Source organism: Grammomys surdaster, unplaced genomic scaffold (assembly GCF_004785775.1).
Source record: "Grammomys surdaster isolate TR1022 unplaced genomic scaffold, NIH_TR_1.0 165, whole genome shotgun sequence".
Taxonomy (NCBI): Eukaryota; Metazoa; Chordata; class Mammalia; order Rodentia; family Muridae; genus Grammomys; species Grammomys surdaster.
Window position 1 is genome coordinate 11,821,034 of NW_021604613.1, and position 20,119 is coordinate 11,841,152.

Sequence of the window (20,119 nt, forward strand, 5' to 3'; positions counted from 1 at the left end):
ACAGGAGACCACCCAGCAGACAGACAGGAGACCACCCAGCAGACAGAGAGGAGACCACCCAGCAGACAGACAGGAGACCATCCAGCAGACAGGAGACCACAGGGTGCCTTGACTCCAGTTGAATACATTCTCTACTGGTTCCAACTGGCTCCCGTGCTGACCAACAACCCTGGTCTAAACTGGTTTCTGAAGTCCTTAAGCTGTCTGTGTTGTCGACACTCAAACTGAGTTCCCAAGTCTTGCAAGTGAAGAAATTGGGTGATGAGTTACTGAAAGATCTGGAATTGAGCTAGAAATGTCACAAGTTTTAAGAAACCTTGACAGAAAAAAGCGATTTTTGCCTTTTTCCAATTTGAGCAAGTATCTTCCCCACTCCCACCCCCACCCCCTTCCCATAAGCCCTTTGCTTTTAAAACAAGTTTCTTTTCTAAGCTCAACCACCCCCCAAATTCATAGCTGGAGCTGAACAGAATTTTACTAAAATAATGAAGGCTTTAGGTTGGAAGAAGCAAGCATAAAGTCTAAAAACGAATCTTATAAAAATGAAACTCTGCTAAATAAACAAGTAGGGCAGAACCTTGACTGGCAGTTTCTGTAAAATTCTATTTGTCTTAGCTACAGCCAACATCAGAAACCATCTAGCTAGCAAATATGAAATGTGTATGGGCCATCTATGGCAACACACATACGAAAAAAGAAAATTAGCTTCTCCATAACAATGTAAACCATGTGTATTTCATGAGGCTGACAGGAATGTACGTGAAAATGGCTCCTTCGAGGCTGCACCACCAAGAAACTTCTGTGAGTATGTAATTCTGGAAACAGCAGGAAACCAATTTTTCCCGATAGCTATTCATGATGTTTCTTTTCTTGGCTGTACTACAGACTGGAAGTCCTGGGCACTAATGTAGCCTCAACAGAGCGTCACTCATCTGCAGACTAGGGAAATGGCAACTTGTTGACAGTTTTCAAGGGATAGTTCCCACAGAAGGGGAGGGGAAAGGTATTCAGCATAATTCAAAAGGTCTTAGTGAACTTACAGTGCACATATGTACATCGTTTGTTAGAGGAGAAGCTCCTCCCCTCATACACTCACAAGTGCGTACAAGCCTGTACAAATGCGCTGAAGGAGCAACGCTGCCTTCAGAAGACAACCTCATTCATAACGTTGGCATCCTTTTATGGAACAGCTTACTATCACAGGCCTTCCCACATATTCAAAATGCTACATCAAAGTTTCCTATGAACAACTTCTCACATAATGGCAAGTACATTTGCAAGCCAATCCCTTCTTTAGAAATAAAAGCATAAATGGATAATTGTACCACATTTAACCACAAACACAGGTCGAGTGGATAAACGTCAATGTTTGTACTTGCTAATGAGGATACAGGATGAATGGTGGAGAGGACACAGGCAAAGATGATGTGGTTTCCGTAGGACATCTGGTTCCATTGCTTATTTCCTCTCAAAGGTTCGAAAGCACCTGCATGCCCAACCCAGCACTTAGAGATGTATCTCTGAATTACTGTGACTGACTGGCTTGACAAGTGCTCTCACCGGGACAGTGATTATTACTAATGGCAACTGATTCTTCAGACAGTCTTTATTCTCCAGATAGCAGAAACCCTGCAGGGTCAGAAACCATCAGCTCCTGCACCTCTGAAGATCATAAATGTTCTAATCCATGGCTAAGGGCTGCCTCCAGCGGCATGGAAATGTACTGCAGGCCCCCGTGGTCTCAGGAGACAAACCACAATGCAATGGTTAGAGCAGTCTTACTAAAAAGCTTTCCACTCTTAAGCGAATTCCAAGCTTTACAGCTACTTCTTCCCTCTAGCTTGCTCTCTGTCTGCCATTGTCTGTCTGTCATTGTGCAGCAGTCAGACGACGGGCTCAGATGACAGAACGTGAGCATCATTGCATAGTATTAGCTTTGTTCAACCTCATTGTCTTAATCTTTAAGAACCAGAAAAGACCTCCTTATGATGCTGCTTTAAAACTAAAAAGTAGTAAATAAAAGATGTGGAAATACTAGAATATATGGCAATACAACCAGAATAAATCTCTTAGTAGGTCCCCTCTACCAGTCTTCAACTCTCCATTCCACAACTAACATGATGTGACTATGACAGATTAGTTCTCAACAAAGAGTACCTGTGTGTTACAGCTCTGAGGAGAAAGGCCTCCCGAGTAGAAACACTACAGCTGAGAGAAGGTATCCTGGCAGCCAGGAGCCAAGAAATACTGCAAAGTCAACCCCCACAACAAACATCACACAACAGATTTCTAGAGAAGGAAAATTCCAGGAGGGTGGTTGCCTCTGCCTCAGGTGAAAAGCAGCAAAAAACTGAGCATTAGACAGGATTTATATAGTTTCTTGTGGAGCAGAACTTTCCAAGGTAGAGATTTCCAGGTTGGGGATTGGTGGGTTTTCAAGTCTTAAGACTGGGCTTTTTACTCTGTAGGGTGGAGTTTGGCTGCCTGTATCTGGAGGGGCTGGGTCCAGAGCCTGGCAGTTGGAGGTCCTCAGGGACAGGGCTTGGCCACTTGCATGCCTTGAGGTGACAGGCACATTTTTCTTCTGATGACCAATTCCCAAATATTCTCAATGTAAAATGACTATCTCCTGACCCAGACACTGGCACTGCTTTTCAAACTATTTGTACAGCTTCCCATTTTGCTCCCCCCCCCCTTTCTATTCAGGAAACACATGACTTCTGGTGAGTTACACATTTTTGTTGTAGAGTCTCAGATAAGAGTGTTTTTTTAAAAATGCAAATTTCTTAAACATTTTTTCCCAAAAGGCAAAAACAATACCCAGGGAACTAAATTCAAGCATCACACTGACACCTGAGCATTCTGAACTTGGCCCTAACTTCTCATATCCACAAACATCTACCACCTACCCCAGACCTGCACCCAAGACTAGCTCCAGATGCATTCTTACATTTACTTTTCAAATAGCATGTGAGGGCACCCACATGGTGGCCGCTGAGGAAGTCAGAGAACAACTTGTAGATGTTGGCTTTCTCCTTCCACCATGAGTTTTGGGACGGTCCTCAGGCTTGGCGGTGGCAAGCGTCTTGACTCGCTGTGCCATCTCTCCTGTCTCTTGAACGCATTCTTCAGCACTCCGTCCAAATGTGTTCTTACAAAGGCTCAGTGTTGTATGCAGAGAGTCCCTCTACGTTACTTCATGTAACGAAAAGGAGGCTAGTGATAGAATCACCCATTGTGAGTGTCAAAAGTTTTCTTTTCTGCTCATCACGTACAAACATGCATTTTATGTGTATCGGTAAATTTTTCTTATATGGTTTAGCAATTTAAAATATCCTAGACCAAGTAATACATATAATGTCCAATTTGGTAGGCCCAAGCATTGCCTTGTTTTTAATTTTCAGGCTGCTTGAGTTCTCTACAGTAGCACTGTCCTGAAAGTGACTAAACGGTTTATATATTCCAGGATGTCATTGTGGGTCTTCAATTAAAAACCTTTCTGCTCAGTTAAACCACCTTCTTAGAAAGATACCAGCAGATATCTTTGAATAAAGATATTTATTCAAAGTTGTTTTTATCATTCCATGAATTAGCAAGACAAGAAAGTAATTTTGGAAACAAATAAAAACCCTACATAAATTAGTAAGCTCTCAAACTATTTCAGGGCTCAAAGTTTCAATAAGACTTTCACAGAAAAATCACGTTTTTGTGGAAATGTTTTATTTATTTAAAAAGAACCATCATGAGTATACTTGCCTCACTTTTCAAAGTGACGCAGTGCCATGCCCAGCATCTGAGTAAGGAACACCCTGCTCTATGAACCTGCTTCTAGAAACACTGAAGCACAGGGCTCATGGGAAGTAGAAATGTACAATGTAATTACCAAACATAATATGTAAGAGAAAGCACACATAACTCAATGGTCATGAAAAAATAGATTAATCAAAAGATTTTGTTTAAAAATACTAAATTCAAGTTATATGGAAATTGTATGCATGAAGCATAGTGTATAACCAGAAGGACTCTTCAATGGTCACTTCTAGAACAAACTAACTTGAGTTAAAAAGTTAAACTTGTTTAACTTCTCTTTTTCAAAACCTCACCAAAGTCAACTACCGTATTTTAACCGTTCCAAACCCGTTCCACAGCTCCTCCCGCATGCATTTCCCCGTGGTGCACAAAAAGACACAGCTGCTAACAGAACACAGTCAAGAGCCAATCTAGAAAACAAAATGGCCCGATCAAGTGAGAGCACCATCTGAGCTTTAACTACATTCTTTCCCTTCCCCCATCACTTCTTTTCACGTTGTCTTTGGAAAATAAGCAACTACAGGCAGCTAGTGGATTCATGCTCCCTGTTGAGACTTCTCCTGCCCGCTATACAGTGTGGCCAGCACAGGTACCCCTCTCCATCTGACAGAAACCTAGGCCCAGACCTCACTCCTACCATTAGACTGTAAAACTAACACTGAAGACTACTGCAAAAACGGGAGACTTCTTACTGCTTGGTTGCCTTGATGTCAGTTAACCATTTAAATAAATCTTAAAATTAAAAACCAGAATTCAAACTGCACATAGACAACCTTAGGAAAATGCAAAGTAAATAATAACCCTAACAGTAAAGTCTCCCTCCTCTACTCCCATGTCACAACATTCACTTTTCCTGTAATAATCTTAAACATCCACGTTTAGATCTTCCCTTTCAACAACACTGTTTGAATCAGCATGCTGGAACCTTTGGGACAAACAGGCAGTTTCAAGCCCACTTTATCCATCAGGCTGGTCTTTCCTGTTCTCAGTCTGCACACCCAAAGTGCTGGAAGCTTCTGGAGAGGGCAGCTGGGTGAAGCTGGCCTGGCTCCCTGCTGAGGGAGTTGGCAGGGAAGGTCCCCCACACAGTGGAGTCCTCCTCAGCTTGATCACTCGATGGGGTGGAGACTTCTTGTCAGAGAGGAGCACCTTGGCTGGAGGGGGCTGTGTGGCTTGGTTTTCAGCACTCTGGCCATCAGGGGAAGCAGGAGCATGTCCAGATGTCCCTGTGGCCACAGAGTACTGGGTTGCCTTTCCACAGCTGCCTCTTTGAGAGCGGTTTGCCGTAGCCTGAGAGAAGATCTGGACAGCATTGGAAGGTGACACCCTCACTGAAGCAGAGTTCTTGACTTTAATTTGGGTACTTGTAGAAGGGCCCAAAAATCTGACTGGCTTAGGACCAGTCTTACAGTTCACACTTTCATCCTCTTCCCTGAGGGCTATCAGCCGCCTGAAAATACAGAAGCATTCTTTTCAGTACTTATACTTTTGGTACCCAAAAAAATAGTCTCCGAAGTCCACATTCAGGCTTAACAAAAAGAGACAATGTTTATGAATAGCATTATAAATAGCAGCTCGCCTCATTCCCCACCATAGTCAACTGCAAAGTAGCAAGTTTACTAAATACTGTTTCTGCTGCTTTATAAACTGTATCTTAAAACCACATATAAGTCAACAAATTAGAGCCTGGAGTGCTGAGTAAGAATTAGACTACATATCACTCTGCTCCCAAGAGCTCTGAGTGATGCACAGGATAATCAAGAATATTCAGTGTTCTTTCCAAGAACCGAAGAAAGGGAGTTCACAGCTAAATAAATGTTACTCTCCAACTTGAGCTTTAAAACCCATGCTGACAAAGAGAAAGGCTGCAAGCCTCAGGAAAGTCAATGTGCCTATTTAACTGCTGCAGCTGTATTTGCCAGTCACTGTTATCCTGACAGCCAGTAGAATCTGCCTGCTGTGAGACACTTTTAGGAGAGACAGCTATTAACAGTCAAGCCCATGCTAAAGATAGGTATTTTTAAATCTGAAAAGTATTGAACCAATTACTCTGAACTGAGTTGACCATTCATTATAAACAGCCTAAAGGAAAAAACCCTGCCAAAATTGACCTTAAAACTGTGAAAGTCCTGCCTGCTCCGCCCTGTTTTCCACCTGGTTCCTCCCGAGCAGGGAGTCTCACTTCCTTTCCACAGTCCTGGCTGCTGGAAGCAGTGTAGCACAGAGAACACTTGTCCTTGGAAACAGAATCATAGTCTAGCTTCATAAAATCTTCCACACATAGCAAATAATCTAACATAATATACACAGCTTTAAAACATTACTGATCATAATTACACATCACTTTCATTATCTTGTCTATGCATCAAAATCCTGCTTCCCAAAATTCCAGAGAAAAGATCACTGACAAGGAGGAGGTCACCATCAGCCATTCCTTCTGCTCTGTTTCCTGTCTCTGTCTTCACTGGACTCCACACCAAGGTCTCTCTACTTTGGTCCATTCACCATTTCAGTAGAATAATTCTTTGGAGAGAAGCTGCCAGCAGGGTAAGTGCCAGTGTCCCTGGCTTCTACCTACAAGACCAGCAGCATCTCCGCCCCTGTAGTGCACAGGCCGAAAGTTCCAGACACTGTTAAATATCTCAGAAAAGGGAGTTCTTTAAAAAAATCCTTCCCAGCTGAGAACCACTCTTCTAGACTCAGCATTTTCTGGTGGTCCAAATGACAAAATAAATTAATAATACAATAATACACAATAATAAATTAATAACACAATTAATGCCTTTTAAGAAATAAAATGTTCTACAAAACGATCTTTACTAAAAACTGAATCAACTTTATTTCTTTGAACAATCCAAAGAGCAAAGGTAGGAAAGCAGTTGCGGTTATAATCAAATTCCATAACAAGTGATTAAGAAACAAAACATCTGTCCTGTGGATAAAACTGAGACATTAAAAAAGAAATACAAGGGCTGGAAAGATGGCTCAGCGGTTAAGAGCACTGACTGCTCTTCCATAGGTCCTGAGTTCAATTCCCAGCAACCACATGGTGGCTCACAATCATCTGTAATGGGATCTGATACCCTCTTCTGGTGTGTCTGAAGACAGCTACAGTGTACTCATATAAATAAAAAATAAACCTTTAAAAAAAATACAATCTTACAGCACGTAAAACACATCTATAGACACAGCCAAAGAGTGAATATAATGCTAGTAACTTCATGGAACTCAAGAAAACACCACAGATAAGGATGCTACTAGTGATAATAGAAAAGAAAAAACAATGTCAGACTAGGCCCAGGAAATGTCGAGTAGTAAGCCTAAGTACGTTTTTTAAGTACTGCCTACAAAGCCTGGAGCTCCACTTCTGTGGGAGAACCTGAGTCCCACAGCGTCCACAGCGTCCACCAGTACTCCTACAGCAGCACTCTCCTAGTGAAGACATACCTCACAGCCCAGGAGAGCAGAACACACTACTTTTTCATAGTTCTAGAATCTTTTTATTTAATGAGATCAATATTTTTATGTTAATGTAGAATATTCATGTAGGAGATTAAACAATCTTAGTAAAGCCAAGAGTATTCATTTCCCCTTTATGATGGTGACAAAAAAATATCAACACAAGATTTTAAAACAAGATGTAATCATAACTAACCTCTTTCGAATTGGGGCCATATGACGCAGGCTTCCATGTAAAGGCCGTTCTTCCAAAGTCCAGCACTCTATCAGCTCATGAGGCACACGCCAGTAGCTTACTCCTTGAAGAAAAGAAGAGAACTGAGAGAGCCATAGGTAAGTACTCCATCATCTAAGACTGGCCACCTATCTGTAGCTTGTTCCTCTCAGGTGATGGACAGAGGTGTGTACAACAGAACAGGAAGTGCTTTCTAGTAGCTCCAGGACAGCAGAGAGTGACAGCTCATGAGCTAGGTCCAAGAAGAGCTGGCTTTGAACCAGGGTATGCTCAAATAACGGAATGTATGTTGTTTAAACGCACAGGCTCTGACCCTGTACCTGAATCTCACTCTGTCACTCACTGATGTGACCTTGGAAAAGTTACCCTCTTATCCTAATGTTTCATTTCCTCAGTGAAATGTTAATCATCACAGTATGTACCCTGCAAGAGTGTCGTGATCATTAAATACATTAATAAACATGAAATGCTTAGAGCAGGTTAGGTACTCTGACCTAACAGACAGTTTTACAGACAGTTGCAGTATTAGTAAAAGTGTAAAGGATGTTTACAGTAGGGGTTACACCAGTGCTCTGTCTGCTGCATTGGGCTACTGTGACCATCAAATTGGGTGTACCTGTGAACCACCCTACAAACCACTGTCACCAGATGTGGTTCAATAGTTAACAGCACTTGCTGATATTAAGGGAACTATAGCAAGTTCCCAACACCCATGTCAGGCAGCTCACAAATGCCTGGATCTCTAGCTCCAGAGGATCTGACAACCCATTTTGGGAACTACAAGTGCATGCATACATATGGGCACACACAAATAAAAATGCTTTAAAAAAAAAAGACTTTAAAACAAGAATAATCTGATCTAATAATCAAGCCAAGATTTTAGCAAAATTCATTCTATATTTTAAATCTGATACACCCTCATTCAAAGTTTAACAATGTATCCTTATGAGCCTTGAAGGCATTATACTAGTGAAAGAATTAGAACATAGAAGGCCACATATTTTACAATCCCATTTATATGAAATATTCAGGACAGAGAGGCACTGAAACACAAGGAAGACAGTGCAAGAGAACATGAAGGAGAGACTGTGAAAATGTTTTGGAACTAGATAGCTGTTGTTTGCTAAACAGGGCATATGCAACGAAGGCCACTGATACATGCACATTTTAAACCAGTTCCTTCTACATCATCTGACTTCACTCCAATCAAAAACACATAAAATTAGACACAGACATACAAAAATACTAAAAGAATAATCTTCAATAAAAATTGGTCAGTTCTTTACAGTCAAGTATCTACAATGAGATCAGTATCTTTTTTAACCATTAAAATTCTGGAAAACGGGCTGGAGAGATGGCTCAGTGGTTAAGAGCACTGACTGCACTTCCAGAGGTCCTGAGTTCAAATCCCAGCAACCACATGGTGGCTCACAACCACCTGTAATGAGATCTGATGCCCTCTTCTGGTATGTCTGAAGACAGCTACAATGCATTCATATATAATAAATAAATAAATCTTTAAAAAAAAAAAAAAATTCTGGAAAACATGACCACCTTAGTAAACTGGCATATAAAATTTATATACAGCATATATCCAATACTCAAAAACTCAGTGACTCTCATTAAGGCCAACACTCTGGAACTATTTGACTGCTATTCCCAAACCTAAGTATATTCTATTATAAAAGTATTCCTAAACCTAGTTCATTAAGTTTGCCTGATTTTTGAGGTTAAATTTATGATAAAATTTACATAAAACTTATTTTTTAAGAGATACAGTTCAATGAATTTTGACGAATGAACAGTCACTCATCGGTCGTGCCTAAATGTTTCCTCATACCACTTCCCAGCCACTGGCTTCCCTTATAAGCCTAGTTTTGTCTTCTCCAGAATGTCATTGACATGAACCACAGAATATTCACACTTGTACCTAATGTTTCTTTAATGTGCTATATCATGATTTACCCACAATGATATATTGATAAATGTGTGTGTGTGTGTGTGTGTGTGTGTGTGTGTCTTTTGGGTGCTGAAACAGCTGACTGCTCCACAGTGCAGCCAGCTGGCCGGGAGCTGGCACCCCTCCTACGTTTGTCTCCCAGTGCTGGGATCATAGGCTGCGGTTAGCACACTCAACTACAACCTTTTCTTTCCAACCTATAAATAATTCACATTCATTGTACATAACCTGGAAAATCTAGAAAAGTAGATAAAAACCAAGGGCTGGAGACACAGCTCAGTTGGTAGAGTGCTTGCTTTGCAAACTTGATCCCCAGAACCAACCTCCAAAACAGAAAGAAAACAAAAATCATTCCTAGTCCAAATCCCAGGAATGATAATTCAGGACGCATTAGTATATTCTCATTCCAATATGTTTTGTTTGTTTTCAGAGTCCAGCTATCTCAACCAGGTTGCTATAAAACTCACTATATAGCCCAGGCTAGCCTTCAACTCTGTCAGTCTCCTAAGTGCTGAGAGTACAGGAGTAAGTCACCATGTCTAGCCAATTCTAGCCTTTCTTTTTTCATTTGGGCCATATCTGTGCCCACAAACATACACAGAGAATAAAATAAGTGTTTTGAGACAAGGTTTTCCACGGCAGCACTTATTTTTTTCTGTGTATATGCTTGTGGGCACAGACATGGCACAGTCTATGCTGAGGGTCAGAGGACAAGGTGCAAAAGTCAGTTCTCTTCTTCCACCATGTGGATTCAGGGATTAGCCTTGGGTCACCTGGCATGGGGAAAGCACCTTTACCTGCTAAGCCATCTCACCAGTCTCCTTCTCTTACACCTTCTCAGTGCAGAAGTACACTGCTTAAAACACTGCCAGTTACACAAATAAACTCTTACTGAGTATACATAGCTAAGAACCATACTTGAAGACACTGAATTATGAGTAAATAACAATACATAGCAACTTATGCATGGGTGTCAAGTTTTGAAAGCTTCAATATCACCTTACGGTGACAGACAAGTGACACACTGAAAAGTATACTTCTAGGAAGAGAGGGGGGCAGAAGAAAGGGAGGGACAAACAAAGGATGCAGAGATACTTTGTGTTACTATGGAAAAGAGGAATGGGATTCAATGCATGGAAAGGCAAGCCTATAATCCCAGCACTTGAGAGGCAGAAGCAGGAGGATTGTCCCAAGTCCCAGGCTAGCTACACAAGGCTATACAGTAAGCTCCAGGCCAGCCTGAGCTACAGTGGAAAACCTTGTCTCAAAAACTAAAAGAAAAAAAAAGAGAGAAAGAGAAAAGTCCACGTGTCCATGAAATGAAACATTTACACCATACCTTTTCCTTCCCAAGCATCAAAGGCATCCATCATTTTCTTCAACTCGGCTACTGAGTAATAGCTCCAAATGTACTGAACATTATTCCCCGCCTCTCTAGAAACATTGCAAAAATGTAATGAAAATCTACTACTTATGGATGAATGTGTCAGTGTATATCCAGCTAACACACACTCAATAAATACTTGATAATCAAGGGGAGACGTGTCTCAGCACCAGTTGTTCCTCTGTGGCTCTAAGCATAGGTGTGTACTCATAAATCACATCAGACTCTACTATGAACTTCATCTCCTTTTAATGGTAGCATTTGTCAATTGAACAATATGGAAATACATCAATATATATTTAAAACATTTCAGAAAGCATTTATATACAACTGGGCATAATGACACATGCCTTTTTTCCAGCATGTGGGAGGAAAAGACTGGCAGATTTGAGTTCCAGGCCACCCAAAGCTATATAGTGAGAATTTGTCTCAAAAAAACAAACAAATACTAACAAAATAAAACCAGCAAATTCTAGTTAGAAAAGATCCAACTTTGATGACATTTTCCTAGCATCATGCCAAGTGCTTGGATGTCTTATATAGATTATTACCTATAAATATTTCAGAAACAACAATAATCCCAGTCACCTGAAAAGCAAGCTTATATGGGGGTATAGATTAGTGATTAGTGTGTGATCAACATCAATCTCCCACAGAATATATAGAAGATAGAAACTGTGTTAAATGACTTGAGCAGTGCAAGAATGTTCACATGGATACCATAAGAGGACAACCTCTAAGAACTTAACATACCCACATAATAGAGGCCTAAATCTGAGAGGCCAGGAACAAGGCACAGAATGGCCTCCCAGGCCACTCGATGGGCCTGGTGACTCTAGGCTAGTGCATTTGCCCCACACTGTGGTCCAAGGGAGATATTAGGCCAGTGGATCTTCTTTTTCTTAGCTCTATAAAGGCCTAGTATGGGACTTGAGGCCCAGTGCACTGAGAACCACTGAAGACTCAGGACTGACATCTCTGTGCAAAGGTCTTAAATCTCACCCAGCCTGAAGCAGCCATCCCACAGCTCTGAGGGCTCCGTCCACTGGGCCATGCCCACGGCCTCTTGTAGTTGAGCACAGTATTTCATTCAATTAAAATTCTTAAAACTGTTAAAAGACACCAAGCCTCTCTTTTGTACTTTCTCACATTTAATTTTGAACATACCTTTTGAAAATGCTTTTACTATGAATCCTTCCTCCCAGCTGCTTGTCAATGGCATCTGTCCCATCAGTCTTTGTAGCATAGACACCAAGAATTCTGCTCTCGCAGCTTGCCCCAGATGTGTTAAGATAGTGGAGGACCCAAACTGTTGGTTTATTGCAGACTAAGCCGTAGGAATCACAGAAGTCTGTTAAAGCCTAAAGCAAACATATATATAAACTTAGATTTAATTATGAAATAAAAGGTATATGAACTAGATTACTTTCATATAAAGCTAAAATATGAGCTGGGCACAAAGAGAAATAAAAATGTCATGAATTTTAGCTTAGTCTAAAAAACATAAATGTAATAAATTAATTGGAGGGAGGTTTTTTTTTCTTTACTAAAAAAAAAAAAAAATCAAAGCAACAACAAAAACCCCTCCACAGCTCTTTATTTAGAGAGACTACTTTTCCAAACAGAACTGCTCTTGTGTCTCTTCTGGCTTACCACCTTCACTTTTAATTTTATAATCTTCATACGGTAACTATAGGTTAGTGTTTCTCTCCCCTCAGTATTTTCTCACACGCCCCACTTAACCACCATTTTTTTCTTTTCACTAGGTGGCCCACAGCTGGTCCAAATTCCAACAGTGAATTAGTCAAATGGACTTGTTCTTCTATACCGCAAGGTTGCTATGATGAGGTCCAGCGCAGTGTCTGAACTCCTCTGGCATTTACACACTAAGTCATCCCCTCACATACTAAATACCCACTACCTGCTGAGCACCCTCGGGTCCTGCAGATGTGAGAGTGAAGATGACAGACGGTCCAAATACTCTGCGTTCATATCTAATGCAGCACACAGACACTGAGCTATCAGCAAACCATGTATTAAGCCCGGCTGTGCCAGCACAAGGAGCACAGAACAAGGGGTTCCTCCCAGGATGGTAGCACGGACCTTCCCTGAGAGAAATGGCACTGCTGTTCAAAGTGTCTTCAGCACAAGCATCTTTGCTTTGTCCACTGACAGAGCTTTAGTGTCTGGGAGAGCAGGAAACATGAAGAAGACACCTGCTGCTTACCTACTCAGTAACAAAACCAGGGTCCTCACATGTCTGGCGCTAAATAACTCCTCTATTGATCTTATGTGTACACTATCAGAATTCTAAATTAAACTATAAACTGTCCTAGGGCAAGAACTAGGTTCCAGATCTTGGTGCTCCACAGAGTCCCTTCACAAGGCAATATATGCCACAGGATGTGGCATTTACAAAATAAACATTATTTATGAAATAACAGGTGCTGGTTGTTGGAATAAATGCTGGTATACTTTGCCTTTTTAAAAATATACACCAGGAGACAAAGCCTAAGAGTTAGGACCAGAAGATGATGCTAACCTCTCTAGTCTCTCAGCAAGACTTTCAGCCCTATTCTGCTGTTTGGTAAGTAGCATTATCAAGACTATCACTTGGCAATTAAATGTAGTAGAATCCATACACTCATGCAAATCCCTAAAAGAGATTTTTCTGCTGCACTCCTAATAACCAATCATCCATCAGTTTCCTTCCTGAACTGACATCCAATTCTAAAGCTCTAACCCGTTCATATCAATTTTCAGGATCAAGAGCTGCCTAAAGAAATAATTTCCCTATGTGCTAAACCGCAACAAATACAATACCCATTTAAAAAGGCATAAATAACAAAGTTTTTCAAGTCATGTAAAGATCTTTAAAGTATGATATAAAATAGAAATATTTACTAATCTTCAAGTGAACTCAGCATATCTTAACATGCCAAACTGCCATATTCACTACATCAGCTAAGAGTTTATTACTTAGCATAAAACATAAAACAAGCCATCTTGGTGAATAGTCCCATTACACCCTCATTAACAACAGTATTTCTCTAATTTAAAAAGAACTTCAGAAGCCAAGGATATTGGTGTGTGCCTTTAATCCCAGCACTCAGGAGGCAAAGGCAGGTGGATTGCTGTGTATTCAAGGCCAGTCTAGTCTACATAGCCAGTTCAGGCCACCCAGAGCTATATAGTAAGACTTTTTCTCAAAACAGAAACAACTTCAGAAAAATAGTTCTACTAAAAAGATTCAAAAAGCGTTACATTTTCAGTGAGATATGTAAACTTAATAAAGTTTTTGCCTAGAATTAATTTTGGCCTTTAAGAATGACTAGGAGTAATTAAGAATCATGCTCAAAACTGATTACAGACTGTCTTGCACTTTGTATCTGCGACATCACAAATTATGCAAAATAACATATTGCTTTGTGCATAATAAATATGTATTTTAAAACTTGAGAAAATGCCAAGACCTTTTTAAGTTCTATATTTGACCTTAAAGAATATGTTTCCATCTCATTGGCCAAGTGGTCAGACAGGCTGTACGGGTAAGGGATGCCAAAGTAGTCAGCCTCTTCCTGTAGGGCGGCTCGAGTCTGCTCATCCGAGGGGGTCTGAACCTCCCCATGGAGGTAGTCCAAAATGTATTTGAACAGATGTCCATCACGGTCAATAATACACGCCCCTAGAAAACAGTTCCAAAACAGTTGTGCAGATTCATATGATGATCAACAAGAAGTCAAAGTAGGTCCAATACCCTTTACAGTAATAAGTTTTTTTTCTCACAAGAAAATTAACATTTAGTGTGGAACTGGGTCCAAGTCAGTCAAATGAAGCTTAACTTCCCCTGCTCCACTGCCACAGCAAATATGATGTATGACCCTCCCTCAACTTGGAAGTAGATAATGTTCTAAAAACTGAATTATTTGGAGGAAATACCTGTATTTCTAGAACACTGTAAATAATTCTGAATACAACTGTACATGACCTGTCACCATGTCTGACTGTACAGGTACACTATATGCACAGGAACCAGGCTAAGGGGGCATATGAGGCTGAAACCAAACCCATACTTTGCTCCATGTACCCTACCACAGAGTCATACCTTCCTGGATAAACAGGTTCCTTCTCTAACTTACACAAAGAAACTGTAGGAGTTAGTTAGGGGTCCTCTGTATTCTCAGCCCTGCAAAGTAAAGTGTATTCCAAGACCCACTTGGCTCTTCAGATGCCATAACTATCATCCTGATATAGGCAACTGCAAAAGCTCAGGCCTCTGGTAGGAAAGATGTACCCCTAACCTCAGCACAACTGGACCACAACAGGCATGTATGGCTCCACAGTAAAGAGAATGTATGCTTGTCCCTATGCCGACTGTTTGAATGTCAGTGAGAACACGTGCCTGGGATTTCTAGTGCTAGATATGTACTATATTTGAAAGTATTGGGTTAGTCCCTTTGGAGTGGGAGAATCTACATTTTAAAGAAGAAAGGCAGGCTGTGAGGAGTGGTAACACACAGCCACAGGTCCCAGCACTCAGGAGGTGATGCAGGAGGACTGCTGTGTCGAAGCCATTCCGAGCAGCTCTGTGAGGTCTAATCTCCAAAATAAATAGTTTAATACCATTCTTAAAACAAGAAATGCTTCGCTAGCATTGCATATGATTAAAGACTTTTCTTAAGACAACTTAGCAGAATTAAAAAGAAATAACTTTGGCATAATGGTAATTAAGGAGTTCAATTCCCCCCCCCCTTTTATTTTTCTTACAGTAATGGACCCATCCTCCCTCCCTCCCTCTCTGCTTTTTCCCCACCCTCTATGTATTTAGAAAAGCAGTGTTAAGGAGATAAAATCTGGAGCAGATGTCCAGGGTATCTCCATCCCTCCCCTGTAACACACAGTCCATTGTTCTGGGGCTCACACATGGGGCAAAAAATATCGAGCTGTCTGGCATCCTCTTATGCTGATGAAGATTCCCAGCAGGTTCAATGACTCCCACAGTACTTGAAGGAAAGAGACCACCCAGAGCCCTATCCTTCACAATGTAGTTCTTGAATGACCCACAACACAAACTTGCCATTTTTCAACCACACACATCAGCTCACACAAAACTATATGGCCAGACCAAGCACTGAGTACAGCACTGGCTCTACAATGGCTGCTTTGCCAGCTATGAGGATAGTTGCTTCTCCAGAGAAATACTTGTCTTCCTTGAAGAGCACAGAGAGAAGCGATACAGAATCAGCCTCAGCACCATCATCCATAATGTCACATGAAAGCAACTACTGCCCAGATACAGCTAATGCCCATAATTAGGCCGTGGCTGGCCTTTATACCATCTCACTTCTTCATCAACTTTTAGGAGCAGCACCACCAATTTTAAAACTGGTATTTAATTTCTCTACGTATTTAATGAATCTCCATACAGTCATAATGAGCTAAGTAATTAGTAGGCTAACATAATACATTCCAACATAATTAAGAAAATCACACGGAATTTAGAATAGACTCCCACTTTACTGATCATTCACACTCAGGCTCCAGACTCTAGACATTTACCAGATTCATCTGTTTTTAGAGGGAAACGACCACTAAACATAGATGCCAGCATAGAGTCCTTAAAGCGGCACAAAGACTCCCGACGGGCTGTGTAGATGCAGCCGCCCACATTCAGCCGAAGGATGTCTAGCACTTCTTCTGCTTCACGGCCTGCCATCACTTCCTTGGACACCGACAGTTCTACCTTAAGCGTTCAGAAACTTCGAAACAATCACAGTCCCAGACCTCTGTAAAAACAAAGGACAAGGACCTTGCTGAAAACAAATGGACAAGCTAAATTGTATATTTCAATACAATTATACACTCTATTTCATGTGACATGGAAGACATCTGAGATATGCTGAGTTTGGAACATCTGTGCCTGGGGTTTTATAAATATACAGTAATATAAATCACCACTGATAAAATGACTCTTAAGAACTACACAAGACAATGCCTGGTCAGGCACAAGTAAAGTAAAGGCAAGACATGCTTACAATTTTTGGCACTTGTGTTTTTAACAAGTCTGAAGGAGCCATCTAGACTATAAAATCAGTGTAACACAGGAGCCAAAAGGTTTTATCACTTAAAATCTCTGGGTTCTTGGTTAAATTGTTTATATTCATTTTCTTGTTTCCTTATCTATAAAATGGAGAGAGCAATGGTCCAAAGAGCTCCAGAGAAGTAATGAAGGTAACGCACAAAAAGCATGCAGCACAGACTAAGTATACAGTAAATGACAAACTATATATGATCATACAAAATTTCCCTTAAGGTCTACATTGAGGAACTTGAAATAAACTTTGGAGATTTAAGAAACAAAGAGCAGAAACTAAGGGTAACTGGAATCATTAAGTTGTAGTTAACTATATAACTAAGTAATATATAATTAATTAACTGAGATCAGAATTCTGTTTACACCAAGGGCCAGAGAGATGGTCAAGCGGTTAAGAGCACATGGCTATTTTTGTAAAAGACTCAGGTTCAGTTCTCAGTACCATATGACTTATGTAGTCTGTAACTCCAGTGATCTGATACCTTCTTCTACCCTCTAGGGGCACTGCATGTACATAGCACACAGAAACACAGGCAGGCAAAACACCCATATAGACAAAACCAAATAAAATGTCCAAAACTGAATTCTTTCTACAGATCGCCCTAGACCCTCAGGTGACACCCTGTCGTCACCCAGCTCTTTCACTCTAAGACGGCCAAATCATCAGGGAAGGTTTAAATGTTTCTCCATCCATTCTGAAGACTGTTGTTCTCTATAGAATCTGAAACAGGCTGAAAAACAAAGTTTACGTTCCTCACCATTGAAAATCTGCAGTATCTATACTTTCATAGTAAGTCTTAAAATGGCTGCCAAACTCAACCATATCCGTATCAATTCAGTGTTAACTAAAATCCTTCCCCACAGACACTAACCTCACCATATGCCAATAAAAAGGGAGGAGACAATTAGAATGTGAGAAAGGAAAACAGACTAAATTCATTAGGAACCCAACAAGGTCCAGGCCTCCAAAACCACTTACTGGTGTGACCTCTTGCTGCCTTAAAATCCTGGAAGTAGCACTCTAATCAATCATGAGGCAGGAGACCTAATGGGTTCACGCTGTTCAGTTACCTGCTTCCTAGAATTCTATTTCTCATGTTCCTAGATAAGCTTCATCTCTTGCAAGATCTTTTGGTGCAGAATTAGAAACCTTGCACAACGAACTGTTTTATATATATATATACAGACTTTATACCATGTGTTTAATCTCTACTTTTTTCTTTTCTTTTCTTTTCTTTCGCCTATAAGCCCAATAAAAGCAAAGGCAGTGTCATTCTTGGTAATCCCCATTTACTGAATGCTTATTGTGTACCAGACACTGTGAAGAAACTCTAAACAAATATTACCTAATTTAGAAAAAACTTTATCATACAAAAAATTACTGTCCCTACTGACACAGAAGACTGGGGGAAAAAATCCCTGATGTGTACGGTATCCACACAGACTTGCCTGTTAATAAGTAGTGGAGCCAGTCACTACCAGAGTAGCCAGATGAACCTGAGGGACCAGCATCAGGTTCTCATGGATGCTCCCACAGACCATCCCTTTAACACAAGCTCCACCTCCAGGGCTCCTGACTTAGGCCCTTCACTGACTATCAGCTGCCATCTGGGGACTGCAGCCCAAGGCCAGGCCCTGTGATGGCACTCCTCGATGCACCCCCAGAGGCCTCTGTTGTGTGAAGGCAGGGTTCCCGCACGACCATCTGCACCAAACCGTCGAGGATGTCTGCTGAAAAGGCAGACTCGGGCCACAGCAGGGTCTGATTCACAAAAGTCCGACTCCACTTTGAGAAATACAGCTCTTGAGGCTCACGCCCCTTCACCACAGCCGGACAAAACCGGGAAGGATGGAGATCACCAGGCCCCGCCGGGGTCTTCCTGGGCCAGCAGACCCCAATTCGGTCCACACCGAAGCCTTGTGCCCAAGGCGCCCGTGTCATCAGAGAGGCCAGCCGGGGCCTTCCTCGGGACGTCCCCCAAGGCTTCGGGGCCCGCCACCCACCGGGAGCCCGATTCCTCCACACCGGCGGGCGGAGCGACGACCGCCTACTGACCTGCGGCCGCCAGGCCCTGGGCGCAGCCGCCTGACGCCGCGGGGCCCGGACGCGGAAGTAAGCCGTCGCCCACTCGGATGCTCCGCGACTGGTAGAGCGGAGCAACCCGCGGCGCCCCCGTGCGGTCCCGACGTGCAGTGCGCCAAAAAGAAGCGAGGCCTCGCCCCGGATAGCCCCGCCCACGGGACGGCGGTGGCCACGCCCCAAGAACATTCCCGAACTGTCCTGCGAGTCTAGGCCCCCTGCCTTGGACAACCTCTCCTGGAAAAGGCTGTTTTCCAGTCCTAGAGGAAAAGCTACTCCATTAACGTTATAGAACTTGGATATGTCCATTTGCATCTTACAAAGCTTTTTCACACGGCACATTTTAATTTAGTATGTAACTGAAAAAGGTGATTTTTATTAGATCTTTGGAAATTTCATACATCAGAATTACTGTGGTAGTTTTATTCTTGTTACACGAAGGAAAATCGAGGAGAGAGGACAAACCTCCATTCAACATTCTTGCACACCTTGCCACTGTATTAAGTCCCTTGTAGAACTATTTAATTTCTTCTTAATAAACCCCCAAAACTCTTTAATCTCCCAACTGTACTCTACCGTGTGTAAGGAACAGGGCTAGGTATTTCAAGATGAATGAAACAGTCCTGTTTTCCGGGCACTCTACTCCATACTAGATTCTAAAGTTCTTTACAGGTCTTAGGAAAGAAGCCGGCCAGAAGTAAGGCTGCCTGCCCTTCGGCTATGAAGTCTTAGGAGAGAGGGAAGGTTTGTTCCAGCTGCAGTGATTTCTCATAGGACAGAGACCAGGCCCTGAGAATGGAGCACTGGTCAAGACAGTGTCAATAGTTTACATTTCAGTATTTTTAATCACTGTAACCAAAACACCTGACAGAAACAACTTAGGGGAGTAAGGGTTTATTTTGGCTCAGAGTTTCAAAGGTGTCAGTTCATCACAGGCAGGAACCGTGGAGTCCCAACTCACGGGATGACACCAGCCAATTCAAAGTGAATCTTTCCCTAACAGTAGTTCTCTCTCCAAATGCCCACATAGACAAATGCAGGTTTGCCTTACCAATCTTGTCTGAAAAAAATTTTCTACATTTTAAGCACACAGCTGA

The 20,119-nt window shown here is 41.7% G+C and overlaps 1 protein-coding gene across 2 annotated transcripts; it reads right to left on the reverse strand.

Annotated features, from left to right (window-relative positions):
- Nucleotides 1-3,703: 3,703 nt before the first annotated feature.
- Nucleotides 3,704-19,062, reverse strand: Kctd18 (potassium channel tetramerization domain containing 18). 2 transcript variants are annotated; one of them, XM_028765620.1, is made up of 7 exons: nucleotides 18,999-19,062; nucleotides 16,408-16,634; nucleotides 14,322-14,533; nucleotides 12,016-12,209; nucleotides 10,804-10,898; nucleotides 7,466-7,568; nucleotides 3,704-5,260 (listed from the first exon to the last, which is right to left on the reverse strand). In XM_028765620.1, exons 2-7 carry the CDS (start codon nucleotides 16,562-16,564, stop codon nucleotides 4,768-4,770), a joined length of 1,254 nt encoding a protein of 417 aa, XP_028621453.1. In that variant the 5' UTR covers nucleotides 16,565-16,634; nucleotides 18,999-19,062; the 3' UTR covers nucleotides 3,704-4,767. The 2 variants fall into 2 exon arrangements, with proteins under 2 accessions (XP_028621453.1, XP_028621454.1); XM_028765621.1 differs by lacking the exon at nucleotides 18,999-19,062 and adding an exon at nucleotides 18,392-18,890 and having other exon boundaries at nucleotides 14,344-14,533.
- Nucleotides 19,063-20,119: the final 1,057 nt, after the last annotated feature.

What these genes read in the sequence shown, in the direction of transcription:
- Kctd18 (XM_028765620.1), bottom strand. Translation starts at nt 16,564, where the DNA reads ATGGCAGGCCGTGAAGCAGAAGAAGTGCTAGACATCCTTCGGCTGAAT. An exon ending in CAAATATAGAACTTAAAAAG is followed by an intron (nt 12,210 to 14,321) that starts GTCTTGGCATTT and finishes TGTTTGCTTTAG; the next exon opens with GCTTTAACAGACTTCTGTGA. An exon ending in ATGGCCCCAATTCGAAAGAG is followed by an intron (nt 5,261 to 7,465) that starts GTTAGTTATGAT and finishes CTGTATTTTCAG; the next exon opens with GCGGCTGATAGCCCTCAGGG.